This window comes from Euprymna scolopes, chromosome 36 (genome assembly GCF_053919585.1).
Source record: "Euprymna scolopes isolate OS-2025 chromosome 36, ASM5391958v1, whole genome shotgun sequence".
In the NCBI taxonomy this organism is placed as follows: domain Eukaryota; kingdom Metazoa; phylum Mollusca; class Cephalopoda; order Sepiida; family Sepiolidae; genus Euprymna; species Euprymna scolopes.
This window is the reverse complement of record NC_136517.1, coordinates 65766056-65782502: the sequence shown is the minus strand read 5'-3', so window position 1 is coordinate 65782502 and position 16447 is coordinate 65766056. Positions and strand designations below refer to the sequence as shown.

Below are 16447 nucleotides of genomic sequence, written 5' to 3'. Positions count from 1 at the left end.
GTCTACGTTGGAAGTTGGAGATCCGGGTTTAATCGTGAATTTTTTCTTGAAACTTGTCATGATGGAATTTTGGAATTTGTGGACTAGGTCGTCAGATTTGCTTAGAGCAGGACAGAGAGGGGAAACTAAGAGAGAAAAAGAAACAAAGAAATTTATTTCTATTTTTTAGAACATGATAAGGTAAAGCCGTAACAATTACTCACTAATATGGCATCGAGAGGCCCCACCAGAAGCTACTGCATTGTCCAAAATCCATTCACCAAATGGCAATACAGCAGTCCCAGTACTTTGCACCTGCTGATAGGACAGCCTCCTTAGTTAATCCAAGGTTCGGGTCCCTGACTATCAGGCGGATAACGTCAGCCCAGAATAAAACGTTTACCTCCAGCACCCTTACTAGTGACATGGCTACAAGGATAGACATAGAAACAGAAAATTTCCGCCATCTCTGCCAACTGTTCGTGCAAAATACTGCCAACCTAGAATACAGCTTTTTCTTCTTTCTTTGTCCGAAAAATCACTCATTTAAAAAATGAGGACTGAGGGACAAATAAAGAGAAGCAAGAGTAACGGGAGCTGCCAATAACGCATCCACAATGTGTTTTCTACTCTCTATTAAAAAAAATAAAAAATTATTAAGTATTATACTTAATAAAAGTCCAACTGGCGTGTTTAAGGGAAAGTATGGTGATAGATTCCCCTCTCACGAACTAAAAATGAATACAATTACCTAATCTATTTTTGCAATCAACTTGGTAAATAAATAAACAACATTTATGGACGAGAAAAACGCTAGCATCAAATAAAGCAATCAGAAAATAAATATATAAATTAAATACTGAAATAAAATGTAGTTATTAATATTTGAATCTAAAGATAAAAAGTAGGATTAATATAGAAGTCACTTATCTCGAAAAAACATTTCCGTCTCCAAAAATGCAAACTGTAGAAGAGAATTTTAGCTTTAATAACAGCGTTCCAAAGATTTTTTTTTTTAAATTAACCGTTAAAAGAAAAGCGTCATCATATTCTGGACTTTAGCAAGTGACGTTTTAAGAAACTTGTGATATAAAAGAAAAGCGGAAGGAGGAGGACTTCCGAAAGTCAGCTGGATACGTTATAAGTATTTGCGAGATAAAATAAAAGCAGAATTGAGGGGTGGGGACTGAAAGGAAAATATAATGGTTGAGTCTATGCTATCTTTAAGATCAGCTTGGTAGATAAATAAACTACATTTATGGATGAGAAAAACGCTAATTAAATAAATAGCATTAAATCTGCCTCAAACTTGCTCACACCTCCCCGCAAGATCCTTCTCCACTCTCCGCGATCCAAAGCAAGACTCTCCCAGGTTTTTTCATCTATCTTGTATTTTTTTAAGGTGGACCTCAAACAATCTTTGAATCTCATTTTAGGCTTTTGAGCCAGACGTCTTCCCTCAGTGAGCTTGCCATAAAGGAGTTGTTTGGGAAGTCGACAGTCTAACATCCTCACCATATGTCCACTCCATCTTAGTCTATGTTTGATAATGTGAGCTTCAATGCTTAGACATTGGGTCCGTTCAAGCACCTCCACATCACTGACATACATTTGCCAACCCACACCTAAGATTTGCTGTAGGCACATCTGGTGAAACCACTCAAAACGTCTCAAATGCTTCGTGTATGTTGTCCAAGTTTCATAGGCATAGAGAAGAGTAGAGAGAACGCATGCGGCATAAACTTTAATCTTGGTTGGCAGCAAGATCCCATGACAGCTCCACAATCCAACTTTCCAAAGGCATCACTTGCCCTGCTGATCCATAACGATACCTCATCATCCAGGGCACCAGACATACTCAGTGTGCTACCCAAGTAGACAAACTTAGATACAACCGCTTTCCTTGACCCACATATATAAACTGATGGTTCATAGTATGGCATGCCTGGAGTAGGCTGATACATTAAGACAGTTTTTTTCAGATGGATAGTCAGGCCCAATGCGCTGCAGGCAACCGCAAAGGCGTCTACAAGATGCTGCATATCAGCCACCGTAGGAGTCATCCGCATAGAGCAAGTCATGGATCATGTTGGTAAGTACCTTTGTACTTGCATTGAAGCGCCTAATGTTGAACAACATCCCAGTAGTTCGGTGGGATTGTCTCGATGCAAAGTCTTTCCTCACTATAAAAAGCCTCATGTACAAGTATTGCTCGATATAAATTAGATACACTTTTTACCATCTCATATACCTTGATAGCAAAAAGGCTGACTGTAGCCTAAAACGGCAAAACATTTAATGAAGTTGGCAAATATGATTATGAACGTAAATGGCAATAAGGGAACTGGCCCGGCAGGTGTCTCAGGGCTCCACAGCCTGGACCCGGTCGTCATCATGCTACTGCGAGGAAATATATGACAATGACCATCGGCTGTTGGAATGTGCGGACATACATACATAAATATATCTCGTTATCCATTGGCACATATTATTTCTACTATGACTAATCATTTTGACAGCAGGACAACAGGATTCAAAATCAGGATCATAATGATTGGTGCCTGATTCTCTACTGACCGAACTACTTAGAAGTGAGAAATGATATTACTTTACATTTTTTACAATACTGATAACTTTTTCTTCTTTTGCTTATACATTTAGTACATTTAGTTATCAGCAACAATGATAACTAAATGTATCAATTCTTTTAATAGAAGAGTATTGCTTTATGCTAAGTGGAAACTTTTCCTTTACCTAGGTATGTGCAAAATAAATGGCCAATGCCTAAAATATATCAACATTTGACCCCTCCCTTTACTTAAAAAATTATCCAAAATTCAGGAAATCAACAAATTTTAATGAGATTTTCAATATTTATTAAGTAATGATGACGGAATATAATGAAGTGATTATTATTTCTTTATATCTTACTGGAAATCTATTATTTTGTGTAAACAAAATCACCTTTAATAAAGTTATAGTTTTAAATACTAAAAATAAATGTATGAATTTACTTTTGCTTTTTTTATAAAAATAAAGCATTGTAGATTGTAACAATTTAAAGAAAAAAATGATTTAATTTTTCTTCAAATCAGCACTATTTGTGTTTATATTTTTAACAAGACGTTTTTTTTTTATACTGTGAATTGCTTTTTGGTTTATTATGCAATTTTTTTTATTATAAAAATACATGTACAGATTTAAAATTCGGCATCTTATGAGTTTAATTTATTAATTACTGTTGAAATAAGAAAACTGATAATCATTTTTCCAGAGATTTTGAAGTTGATTTATTCAGACTTGAAATTCAAACAAAATATTGTGTTTTTTCATTGTAATTTTTATTTAACACATAAATATAATGTTTTTTCTTTTTAGAAATTAACTTTGGTTTGTTATATTTCAAACACAATCAAATTTAGATGTAAACTAAAAAAAAATAATTATGATAAGTCTAAATCACCCTCTATCAGCAATGCCTACATAGAGAAGATTTCTTGTCAGAGTCTGGAAAGTTTTTGATTTAAACAGAATGATGGAAAAAGTTCAATTGCCATCATGGAGCAAGGTCACATCAATTCCTTTCTTGACAACCTGACTGCAATGGTAAAGAAAAATGAACACAAGACCACATAGTATATCGTTCTGGTAATGTAATCTATGATGTGAATGTACAATCATCTATTTGGGCCAGAAATGCAAATCAATTTTGTCACTCATATCTTTCAAAGAAACAATCAAATGACAAGTATTCCCTTAAACTTTTTACTGGACACATTTGAATTAGCCTAAAGTGTTCAAGCAACATGCAGTCAACAAAGCAAGTCTCATAAGGTCCAACCAGAAGCAGTATCCACTAACGCGTTTCCCGGTGGAAGCATGTCACCCATCTCAAAAATAGTATAGTATGGTTGTTGTTGTTGTTGGTGCTTCCCACAGGTATGGAAAACAAAAAAGGCATTGATTAAGCCATTGAAGCTGTGGTAATGTTGACTGGTTACTTACCGACCTCTGTGACTAAAAATAGTTTTTCTTGAAGTTTTATTAAGAAGTAGAAATTTATTTAAGAATGAAAAGATGGAATCCTATCCTATGGAAATGAAACAAAGCTTCTTCCGTGTATTTAGCATTTATTATGTATTTCATTAATTACTGCAATAGTTGGTTGCAATTATGTCACTTATCATCATAATGAAAGGAAAACAAAAAACAAAATATAAAATAAAAATAAACTCATAAAATAAACAAAACAGAAAACATCCCAAAAACAAATGAAGATTTTTCTTTTCATTTTGATAAAAAAAAAGATACCAGAAAAGTGGACCCTGTACATACTCATTCTTTCATTTGTTTTTTTTTTAAAGCCCTCTACAACTCATGCTAATTTTCAATAGTATTTTAAAGTTAAATTCAAGTTTTTACAATATCTTTTTTATTGAATTGTTAGGTAGCATGGGTCATAAACTGCAAATGTATTAAAATAAAATGTAACGAAAAATTCAAAGGACAAAGTTTGTTTTCTTTCATTTTGTTCGTGCATGTTGTTTTTTACACACCATTCACCAGTTTAAATTTATGTAATCACAAACTAAACCAATTGTTTAAATATGTTTATTACATTAAATTAACAGTTTTAAAACAAAGTTGTTGTATAAATTCTCCTAAAAATAATGTCATAGAAAACTAAAAATTTAATTTAATAAAAATAAAATATGCGCACATAAAAAGGGAATATTAAAAAATAAAGGAAAAAACAAATAAAAGTATGTTAACTGGATAAAACAAAACTGTAAAAATGGAGATCCCTACATAAATGTTAAAACATTCCAAAATAAAAAAAAAAGTATGCTCCGATGACTGGGAGCGAAAGTTCAACCCGTAACTTATGAAGCGAACGCTCTTATACGTTCATCCACAAAGACATCGCTGGTATAAGATATGTTTTATTCTATTTTAAACAATTCAAGGAAAATGGCTAAATCCGCATGTTTGGTTGGTGAAAGGAACAATAGCCTCGAAAATGAATGGGATGTTTTCAAAAATGAAAATAAGCAAACATGGTGTAAATAATGAACCCTCACCCCACAAGAAAGAAATGAAAATTGGTTGTGAATTAACAGTTATAACACCTGATTGACCCAAATACTGTAAAACGGCTTATTTCTCTCTCTCTCGCTCACTCACATTCTCTGTATCTCTATCTCTAACTGTCCCTCTCTCCGAGTGACTATAACCAGAAGTAGTTTTGCGTAGTTGTTTATGATTTTGGGTGTTCGTTGATGTCAAATAAATCTAATAGAATTGTCAATGATTTATTTTTTGGAGTGTAATATTTTCACAAATAATAAAAGTTGACAGTTTCTAATTTTGTGAATTATATAAATAAAACACAAGAATATTGTGTACATACCGAAAATGGTGGCATGCTTCATAATTGAGAACTGTTCATTTATTGGTGAAATAACCAAATAGGGGAATTGTAGAATGTATACTTCTCATCCAATCATCTGGGCCGGATATTTCAAAGGGAGAAATCATTATTTGTGTCAGATGTAAGAGGCAAGAATATGTGATTGTCTAGGAAATCTGTAGTCAGTTAATGTAGAATGGTGTCATAAAAGGACTTGGTTAAGTAAGGATGAAATTTTAGCTACTTCCTCTGTGGGTTCAGGATGATAATAAACATGGCTCTCCTCCGACTAAATGTACTGTTTTAATATTATGAAATAATGTGTATGTAATTGTGTTCCATAGTTAGATAACATGATGGATAATGGCATAAACATAATTTTTGATGTGCCATCTTTTGTTGTCAACCTATGGTAGTTTCGTCCAGAGGGGAAAAATTGCGCCTCTTTTATTAAAATACAAGATAAAAATATGCGTTTGGAACTTTGCATCAATTTAAATTCATACAACAACAACAATACCAAGTAGAAACAGAGAAAGTGAAAGCTAAATTTGTTTTTCTTTTTCCCAATCCTTGCTGGATTTTTTTTCTAACGTCTTTAACTGCATTTGGAACTTTGCATCAATTTAAATTCATACAACAACAGCAGCAGCAAATACGAAGAAAACATTTGCGCTGCTTTTATTTCTTTAATGGCATTTATTGCGTTTTTGAAATTTTATGCATTGACTACAATTTAAAATAACAAAAACAACAGGATCGGCAGCAGCAACAAAAACAACAGCAACAAGCAAGGGAAGGTGGAAGAAAAGTTTGCTTTAATTACATTCATATGGCTGTTGTGTACCATGAAGAATCCCCCAGCTAAGGGCAAATAACTCCACTGTCTTGTGAATCCCTTGGGAAAGACAAAGGCTAAGGGAGTAAATCCTGACAAAAAATCCGGTCTGGAGTTCTGATAGGCGGATGATGAAGCTCTGCAACATTTTTTCAGCAGCTCCTACCGCCACGCTGGCACCTACTGTATTGGCTTGCCTTTCTGTTGGCGTCTCCGTGCAACGCCGAGAGAGGAACCCTGATAAATGGGCAAACCAAGGTTCTCTTATTACCTGTGCAAGCCTGCACCTGGAGAGATCTCTCCAGTTTTGCTGTACTAATATAGAAATAACACAGGGAGTCAGCAGTTACCTATTTTAGGCTTAACACCAACTGATATAGAGCTGGGTGCAAGGGTTTGTTCCTGAAAGTGAGATGGATTTCTAGAGCCTACGGGCAGTCACTGCCCACCACAACCCAAACAGTCCTCTGGCAATAAGCTCCTACAACACCACAGCTTGCTTGTTTCCTTAGGTGTGTGAAGATTCAACAGTCAGAAGACTTACTCAAAAACCTAGCACTAAGTAAAAATATAAAAGAAAAAGAAATGAAACCACCAGCCTTGCGAGTGGCAACTTGGAATGTTAGAACCATGCGTTCTGGCCTCTCCGATGACCTTCAACAAATTGATGACACTAGAAAAACAGCAATCATCGACTGTGAGCTAGCTAAATGGAACATTGGCATTGCTGCCCTTCAAGAGACACGTTTAGTCAACAGTGGCAGTCGCAAGGAGAAGTTCTATACATTCTTCTGACAAGGCTTGGAATCAAATGAGCACCGGATTCACGGAGTTCGCTTTGTAGGGCGCAACTCCATGCTGCCGTCAGTGGAACCTCCTTCCCAAGAAACTGAGCGCATTCTGTCACTGCACCTCATCACCTACTAAGGTCCAACACACATCTTCAGTGTCTATGCCCCCACGCTCTGCTCACCTGCCAACATCAAAACTGTTTTCTACGAGGAGCTTGATGAGAGGATCAGACTAATCCCAGAAAATGAGAATGTGCTCTTGCTCGGAGACTTCAACGTCCGAGTAGGTGCAGACCACAACTCTTGGCCACACTGCATTGGACACTTTGGCATTGGACACTTTGGCGTTGGACAATTTGGCATTGGACACTTTGGCGTTAGCAAGCTCGATGAGAATGGCCAGCGGCTACTGGAGCTCTGCTCCTACAGAAACTTGTGCATTACCAACACCTTCCTTGCCACCAAGTTACAGCACAGAATGTTTTGGAGACATCGCAGATCCAAGCATTGGCACCAGCTGGGAAAAGGACAAAAAAGAACAAAGACTGGTTCAAGGTTGGGATAGAGGAGATAGAACCTGCCATCATTGCAAAAGGAGCAACCCTCTTGGAGTACAAAAGTCAGCCCTGCAATAAGACACTAGCTACTACAGAGAAGCCCGCAACAATGCCAAGAGGATCTCTCGCAAGTGCGCTAATGACTACTAGCTGAGATTATGCAGAGACATTCAGACAGCTATGGACAGTGGCAACACCAAGGCCATGTATGATGGGATGAAGAAAGCCTTTGGTCCCAGCTTGTACCTGTCAAGTCTACTTCTGGAGAAATCATCAAAGATCGCAGTAAGCAAATGGAGAGATGGGCTGAGCATTACTGAAGGGAAAACGTCATCAGTGACAAAGCTATTCAGAACACAACACCATTGCCCACCATAGACAAGTTTGACTCCCCACCCATGATCGATGAACTGGTGAAGGCCATTGACTCACTTTCCTGTGGAAAGGCTCCAGGCAGCGATGGAATTCCACCAGAAATTTTGAAAGCAAGAAGAGAGAACTCATTCCTGGGTCACCTCTTTGAGCTCCTGTTACAGTTGGGAAGAGGGCATGATACATCAGGATATGCAGGATGCAAAGATTGGCATGATCTACAAGGGCAACCATAGTGACTATTACAACTATCACTGAATCCTCAGCGTTGTTGGCAAAGCCTTTGCATGGGTGGTTCTCAACCGCCTTCAACTGCTGGCTGACCGTATTTACCCAGAGTCACAATGTGGGTTTCGGGCCAAGCGATCAATGACTGACATGATGTTCTCAATAAGGCAGCTGCAAGAAAAGTGCCACGAACAGAGAAATCCCTTATATTTCGCCTTCATCGACCAATTTGATTTGGTCAGTAGATCAGGTCTTTTCATCCTCCTTTCAGGATTGGATGTTCCCCCAAACTCCTTAAGGTTATAATATCATTCCCTGATGGTATGATGGGCACCATCCAGTATAATGGATTTTCCTCAGACACCTTCCCAATCAAGAGCAGCATTAAGCAAGGATGCATCTTGGTGCCTACACTCTTTGGCATATACTTCTCCTTGCTCCTGCGCTATGCATTCCATGAATCAGACGACAGCATCTTTCTCCATACTAGGAGTAATGGTAACCTATTCAACTTCATCAGTCTCAGAGCAAAGACGAGGCTGCACCAAGTGCTCATTAGAAAGATGATGCAGCTCTCAGTGTTCATTCAACAACTCATTTCCCATTTTGCGAACGCATGCAGAAAGTTCTCCCTCACCATCAGTCTGAAGCAAACCAACATCATGAGCCAAGATATCAACCCCTAAAATTACTATCGGTGACCACACCTTGGAGGTGGTCGACAAGTTCACATACTTCGGATCCACTATCACCAGTAACTTGTCTCTGGACGCAGAACTCAACATAAGGATAGGTAAAGCAGCTACTACCATGGCACGTCTAGCCAAGAGAGTGTGGGACAACATTTTGCTGACACCAACCATAAAGATAAGAGTATACCAGGTCTACATGCTGAGTACTCTTCTTTATGGTAGTGTGTCCTGGTACTTTGTACTCACACCAAGAACGAAAACTGAATGCTTTCCACATGCGCAACCTCAGACATCTTTTGTGCAGAATGAAAGTTGGTCGCATCCCAAAAAACATCCTGTTTGGCGAGCTGGTCTCTGAAACACAGCAAATCAGACGACCAACTCTGCGCTACAAGGACACCTGCAACAGAGGCCTAAAGACTTGAGGCATTCAGCCACAAGACCTTGAGTCAGAGTCGTCTGATCGTACAGCTTGACGAGCAAAGGTCAAAGATGGCATCAAATTAGCAGAAAAGAAGAGAGAAAGACAATGTGAAGAAAAGAAAACCTACAGGTGAGAGAGAATATAGTCCACCCCTGCATCCCCATTCCTACTGTTGACTGTAACTGAAAATCTAAAATTGGACTATTTAGGCTTTAGGCACAGCATATACTGTAGTAAACCAAACTAGATGCAGAATGATACTGTCCCAAGAGACAGAAAGTTGCCAATATATATATATATATATATATATATATATATATATATATATACTAACTGTACCCGGCCACGCGTTGCTGTGGCTCAGTTTGTTAAAATGGAACACATTCCTCATAAAAAATTGCATTTTGTATTGTTTATTTATTTTATTATTTTTGCAATTTCTTTTTATCAATAAAAGTTGTTTTTTTCCCCCAAGAAAAGGTGAATTATTTACCATAAATTGCTAAGTGAAAGTTTTTGTTTGTTTTTTTTCAGGAAAACTTGCACTTTTTCTTTTAAAAGAAAGTTGGCAGTAAACATTTCTTTTTGAAACAGAATTTTTATTATAAAAAGAAAAGATGAATGTAAATAGTTAGGTGAAAGTAGAGAAAAGTTAGATTTTTTTTTCAAGAGAATGTACAATTTTTTTTTGTCAATAGATGTTAAGAAAATAAACAAAAGATACTCCCATCATTAATTAATTATGCAAAAAAAAAATAAATAAAATGTTGATTTAGTGTTTCAACATTTGAACAATGCTTGGCTGAATCTGGTGATTGCCAGTCGAACCCTAAAATAATTGGAATCCGGTGCAGGGGGGGGGGGTAATTCTGCATGAGTACCATTCTTTTTAATTTTGTCTTTTGTTCAATTTTTTGTGTGGGCTTTTAGCTCTAGCAAACTAACAAATTTAACGAAAATGCAAAAAAAATTCAACAATTAAATAATTTTAATAAGTGCCTAGCTTCTAATACAAATCCTAGTAAATCAATCCCCCTTATTGGACACACTGAAGGGAAGGACGAAACCAAATTATTGCCAGTATGTTTGGGAGAGGTTCTATAGGTGTATCAGAAAGTGGCCATTAAAAATGATGATCAGAACCTTAATAATTCAACTTACTATTTTTTTAAGCTTATAACTACTTGAAAATATAATTCAAACCCTATTTTATTTTTCAATTAAAGGAACAAAGACCAAATTTTTTAAAAATAACAGGTTCAATAGCAAATTATGCAATATTTGTTTCTTTAAAGCGGTTTTCTTTAAAAACATATAAAGAAAATCAACATATTTTGACTTGCTTATAAATATATATATATGTATATATATATAAATGCCAAAAAATCACTTACCTAAAAAAAATACTATTAAATGGGTAGTTCCATTCTTCATTGTTAAGAATTTATCCATATTTATATTTTAAATTCCATGTATTTTTTAAATAAAAGGATTTTTTAAAGCAAGGGTCCTAGAAAATCGCATTTTTGTAACACGTTTTGCGTTAAATAGCTGCTGCTGCTAAAATGAAATTTTTTATTATATATGGTTTATTGGAAAGAGCATAAAATTTCACATTGACCCTGAAAATATCGTAAAAATTGAACCAGTAGAAAAATTTTGATAGATTTTTAAAGTTTAAAAATTGAAAAATATTTAACTCGTAAAATTCTATTACGTAAAAAAAATAGCTGCATGAAGGCACGCTAGCATTTTGTAAACATTTTGTAAACACTGTTTTTTTAAAAAATAAAAAATAATATTTCTATTATTTTTAAACAACTTTAATTTTGGAAGTATATTCCATACAGAAAATAAACAACCCACTTTAAAAAGAGAAATTATGAGTTTTTTATATTTATATGCAGTTTTCAGTTAGGGGTGTCAAAAATTCATCCAAATTTCTGATGCACATAGAGGTTCTATTCTTTTTTTTTTTTTTGTAATATTTTAAGCAAATTTGTCACTCAGCTACCAAATTTTTATGGGTCGCTATTTTTGCCATAAATTGTTAGGTGAAAGTTTTTTTTTTGAGGAAAACTTGCACTTTTTTTTTTAAAGAAAGTTGGCAGTAAATGTTTCTTTTGGAAAACAGAATTTTTATTATAAAAGGAAAAGATGAATGCTTTATATGAACACTGTAAATAGTTAGGTGAAAGTAGAGAAAGTTTGATTTTTTTTTTTCAAGAGAATGTACAAATTATTTTTTGTCAATAGATGTTAAGAAAATAAACAAAAAAATACTCCCATCATTAATTAATTATGCAAAAAAATAAATAAAATGTTGACTTAGTGTTTCAACATTTGGACAACGCTCGGCTGAATCCGGTGATAATGGCCGGTCAAACCCTAAACTAATTGGAATACGTGTGTGGGGAGGGGGGTAAATTCAGCATGAGTAGCATTCTTTTTAATTTTGTCTCTTGTTCAATTTTTTGTGTGGTCTTTTAGCGATTGCAAACTAACAAATTTAACCAAAATGCAAAAAATTCAACAATTAAATAATTTTGCTCAGCTTCTAATACAAATCCTAGTAAATCAATCCCTCTTATTAGAACAAGGACGGAACCAAATTATTGCCAGTATGTTAGGGAAAGGTTATATATATATATATACTAGTGGGGGTACCCGGCGTTGCCCGAGTGTTTGTTTCCGGGACGGGGGGGGGGGGAGTTTTAAAAAATGTTATGGTAGGTAAGTAAGAAGGATCAAACCCGGAGTCATGAGTAAAAGTAGGAAAATAAAGTGTGAAAAAAAAACAAAAAAAAAACATCTGCAACGTTAACAGTTCGGCCACCAAGAAAAGTCCATTCCAGTTGTTTAGGAAAAAAAAAAAACAAAAAAAAAAAAACAACTACGGTAGGTCGGCGCGAACATGAAAATATAATGTGAATTGTCCAGCACGCTAACCACTACGCCACAGAGCACTGCAGCTTAGTTTAGTGATTTTAAATAACTTCACATGAAAGAACTACGAAGCCAAACCGGTGTTCTCTTCTCAACTGTTCCTTGTGAACGATCCCCAAACGGTGTTAAGTGGTGGCAGGGGGAGGAGGAATTTATTAGAGAGAAAAAATTTTACCACTTCCAATGATCTTAACCGATTTTGGCCGTGACTTCTCAGCAGAAAAAGTATAGAAATCTAAGATTATCGAGGAATTTGAGAAATAATAAGCCTATAACACACCTCAGATATTGTTCTGCCGTTTGTGCATATTATATTTGCATGAAATATCTTGATTTTTAATCCTATTAATGTCAAAATCAGACTGGAAAAAAATGAGTTCATTTTATTTATATAGAGATATATATATATATTTTTTTTACAATATTTTAAGCAGATTTGACACTCAGCTACCAGATTTTTATGGGTTGCTCGTTAACTTATGATAAAACTTGCGAAGTATGCGCTTGTTTAAGGTTGTTGTAAAAATGGAATGGAAATTTAAATTTCACTTAGTTTTAATCATTTTTTTTTTAAATTGTGCTTCTCCCAAACAAATATAATCAAAAGAATAACATTCCACAATTGTACTTTATATATAAAACATGAAATATTAATAAAAAAAAAACATTAACGAAAGAGAAATAATTCCATTTTTAAATGAAAAATGTCAGTTTGGTATATAAAAGTTCCATTTAGTGATGTCACACGGTGTGAAATAATTGTCTCCAAAAAAAAAAAAAAAATGGCCTATCCGTACAAAGAAAACCATCTATTTATTATAGAAAAATTAAGTATAATGTTATAATTAAAAAGAGATATATAAAAACACGCATGGGTACAGTAAACATATTATACCAAAATGCCGAAGCAGTCATTCCAGTGGTTATTTAGACTACTAATTACGAACGAACCAAGAGTTACATTTTTATATATATAGATGGGGAAGTTAAAGAGAAAGAGTAAAATCAATTCTTTAAGGGGAGACTTATCGAGATAATACAAAGCTCAACAAAATGATGGAGCTTATTTAGAAGTAAATAAGAAAAGAAAATGAAGGTTTAAAAACTATATAATTAAATACATATATTTATTAATTTATTCAATAAGAATATACATCAATTAGGGGTGTTGGGTAAGTGAGGACTCTTTATGCCATGGCATTTCGAAGCCTAATACTTCTCATCGGGTAACATAATAGGGATGCGATATCTAGCGATAGTTACATTAGGAGCAAAATGAAGTATTGAGGTTGTTTAATAGTTCCCCCACACAGTCTCAATAATTTATTTCACTCAGAATGTAACTATGGCTAGACGTCGCATCCCTATTAAGTTACCTAGCACCTTCTCCATTCTTTTGATGAAAAGCATTAGGCTTCGAAATGTCATGGCATAAAAAGTCCTCACTTACCCAACACTCCTAATTGATGTATACTCTTATTGAATAAATCTCTATATATTAATATATAGCTTTTAAATAAAAAAGTAGGCTTTTGATATCATTTTCCTTTCTTACTTACTTAATAAAATTTTAGTCATTAAATAAATTTTAAACATTTATGATGTGAAATGGTTAAATTTCAAATCAACAGATTTTTATTATTCTATGTAAGATAAAGAATACATTCGAAATATTATAACTCCTTATATATAGGATTTCGATGTCTACCATCTCTTTAGAGGAGAAAATATTAGCAAATAATTATAATGGTTTACACCTTATTTGCTAAAGTCAGTGAGACAGACTTATAATCACAGGTTTCCATACCAGTTGACTGTTAGATAATTTTATTCTGAAAAGTATATATATATATATAAATATTTCTATGTGTTAGAACATTTTCATCTTAAATTCTACGTAACTATGCAGAATGTAGACACTATGCATAAATAGAATTCAGCCTTATAGTGAAATGAAACCAATCATCTAACAGGAAACCATAAAAAATGAATAAGTAATTAACGATTGTTTTTCAAAGGAATATGCAAATTACTTAACCTCCATGTAATCACTCACATATCCATGACTGAGTATGTTAAGTTTGTTTTAATATTTTTTTAAATAAAAAAGTAGGCTTTTGATATCAATGTCAACTTTATAGATATATAGATAAAATATAAAAGAAAGAAATACTGCAAAATAAAAAACAAGATAAAAGAAAACTCACTTCTTCAAAAAGCTTCAAGGAATATGTATTATCATCATCGGCAAAGTATACAACACCCTTTTGTTGCTGAATGTAAGTGTTATTCCGCAACCAATGAAGAGCCAAATTCCGCTGCAAGACACCACGAGGTTTCAACCAGTTTGGGTCTTTAGAACCCAGTTTATAATTATCAGGTGTTTTCACATTCAAATGAGTATAATTAAGGCCACTGTCGTGTAAAAATTTTGAGACCAAAGCTGTCTTTGCTGCTGAGTCTTCCACAATAATCCAATGCAAATTTGGAACATGGAGTAAAGTTTGAGAGAGGCGGGTTAACTCCGCTTTTTGTTCAGGCCGTGTGTGAGTTGGGGTGATAAGGAAGAGAGTCGTTTGATGTGCAGAGACAGAAAATTTCTTGTCATGTGATCTCAACATTGCTGCATCCAAATGCTGCTGCCTTAGAAGTGACAACTGCTTCTCAGCTTCTTGGAGTTGTCTTTTATAGGCCAACAATAATTCAGTAGCTTTACTTGATGTTTTAATGGATGGTTCTGTACAAATCATTCCTATTGCAAGAGGACAATATAGAAAAAATAATTTAGATGAGCACAATTATGAGAAAAAATTTTATATATTTAGAGGTACAAAACTGTCAACAGATCAGAAAAAATTGTTAGTTTTTAATGAATGACGAGATGTCAGTTTAAAAGGCAGAGATTATTACAGTCATTTATTCAAATGTGTGTGTACATATATATAAACTCAGTCTTTACTCTTATTTATTTTTTGCAATAACAAAATTGATAGTTTTACAATCATTTTGAAACATGTAATAAGTTATAATTAAATGCAATTACATTCTGCTCTTCAGAAACTACAATAAAAACATTTACAAAAATGTTATTTCATGAAAAAAAGTTAATAGAAGAAAACAGAAATCAGGCAACACTCACATGTTATCCCCTCCCTCGGTAATAAGATGAAAAAATTCAAATCAAGCTGTCATTTTTTAAATTTTACACACAACACACACACACACACATATATATATATATATATATATATATATATATATATATATATATATATATATATATATAATGCGTATTTATGCAGCATTCTTTCATTTTAAGCAAATATAACAGAATTCTTCTGAAATATTTTTTCAATTTTTCTTAGGATTTTTTATGTCAACATCAAAAAAAATTTATGTATGTTCAATATGTATCAGTAACGTTTTCAATTCTTCATGGAATCATCTTCAAATGACAAAAACAAAAAGTTGGACTGAAGAGAATTTAAAAAATTAGATGAGAACACACACGTGAAGTTAAACATAAAAAAAAAGAATCAATTTCAGGAGAAATGTTAACAATCGAAATTCCAGAACACCAGAATTAGTGTCACCAGAATTGCATTAAAATTAAATTTAACTATTATTACTGTTATTTATTGCAGATTTCTGTGTTTTAATAAAGATAGCTTTGAGTATTTTTACTTTTCTTTTTAAATTGGTTTCAGAATGCATTATGCATAATTTTTGTATTGTGAACTTTTTTTAAATCAGGGGAGTTATATTTTTGTAAATGTAAGTTAGCTAGGATTTACAAGATGCATTGTGAGTCAGCAAGACTAGTGGTTCTAAAAGCAATGTAGCTATTAGCTTATAATAGTAGTAATAGTAGTAGTAGTTGCTTAACCTAATACAATGCATCCTGTGATGCTAATTCTATCATCCTGGGATATAAATTTCTAATGTTTCTCCTGAAACTATACTGGTTTGTTCTTTTGACATCTGACTACACGTGTAATCTCCGTCACTTTTTTTAGATTAGAAGATTATATATTCGATGAAGACTATATATTTGATGAAGAATAGAAAATGTTAATGATGCATATGGAACATATGATTTTTTTAACACAAAAGATAATTAAAAAAACTGAAAAAACAAAAATTGGTATGATAAAACAGAATAATTGCTATGTTTAAAACAATGTTTATATATATATATATATATATATAT

General features: G+C 33.9%; 1 protein-coding gene across 3 annotated transcripts in view; it reads right to left on the bottom strand.

The window, feature by feature from the left end:
• Window positions 1–16447, bottom strand: part of LOC145260559 (galactosylgalactosylxylosylprotein 3-beta-glucuronosyltransferase 1-like) — a 97663-nt gene that overhangs the window by 65638 nt on the left and 15578 nt on the right. For all 3 annotated transcript variants that reach the window (XM_080118800.1, XM_080118802.1, XM_080118801.1), the window contains one exon: window positions 14445–14989. In XM_080118800.1, the coding sequence (XP_079974926.1) occupies window positions 14445–14989 (545 nt within the window). The remainder of the gene's footprint in view (window positions 1–14444; window positions 14990–16447) is intronic.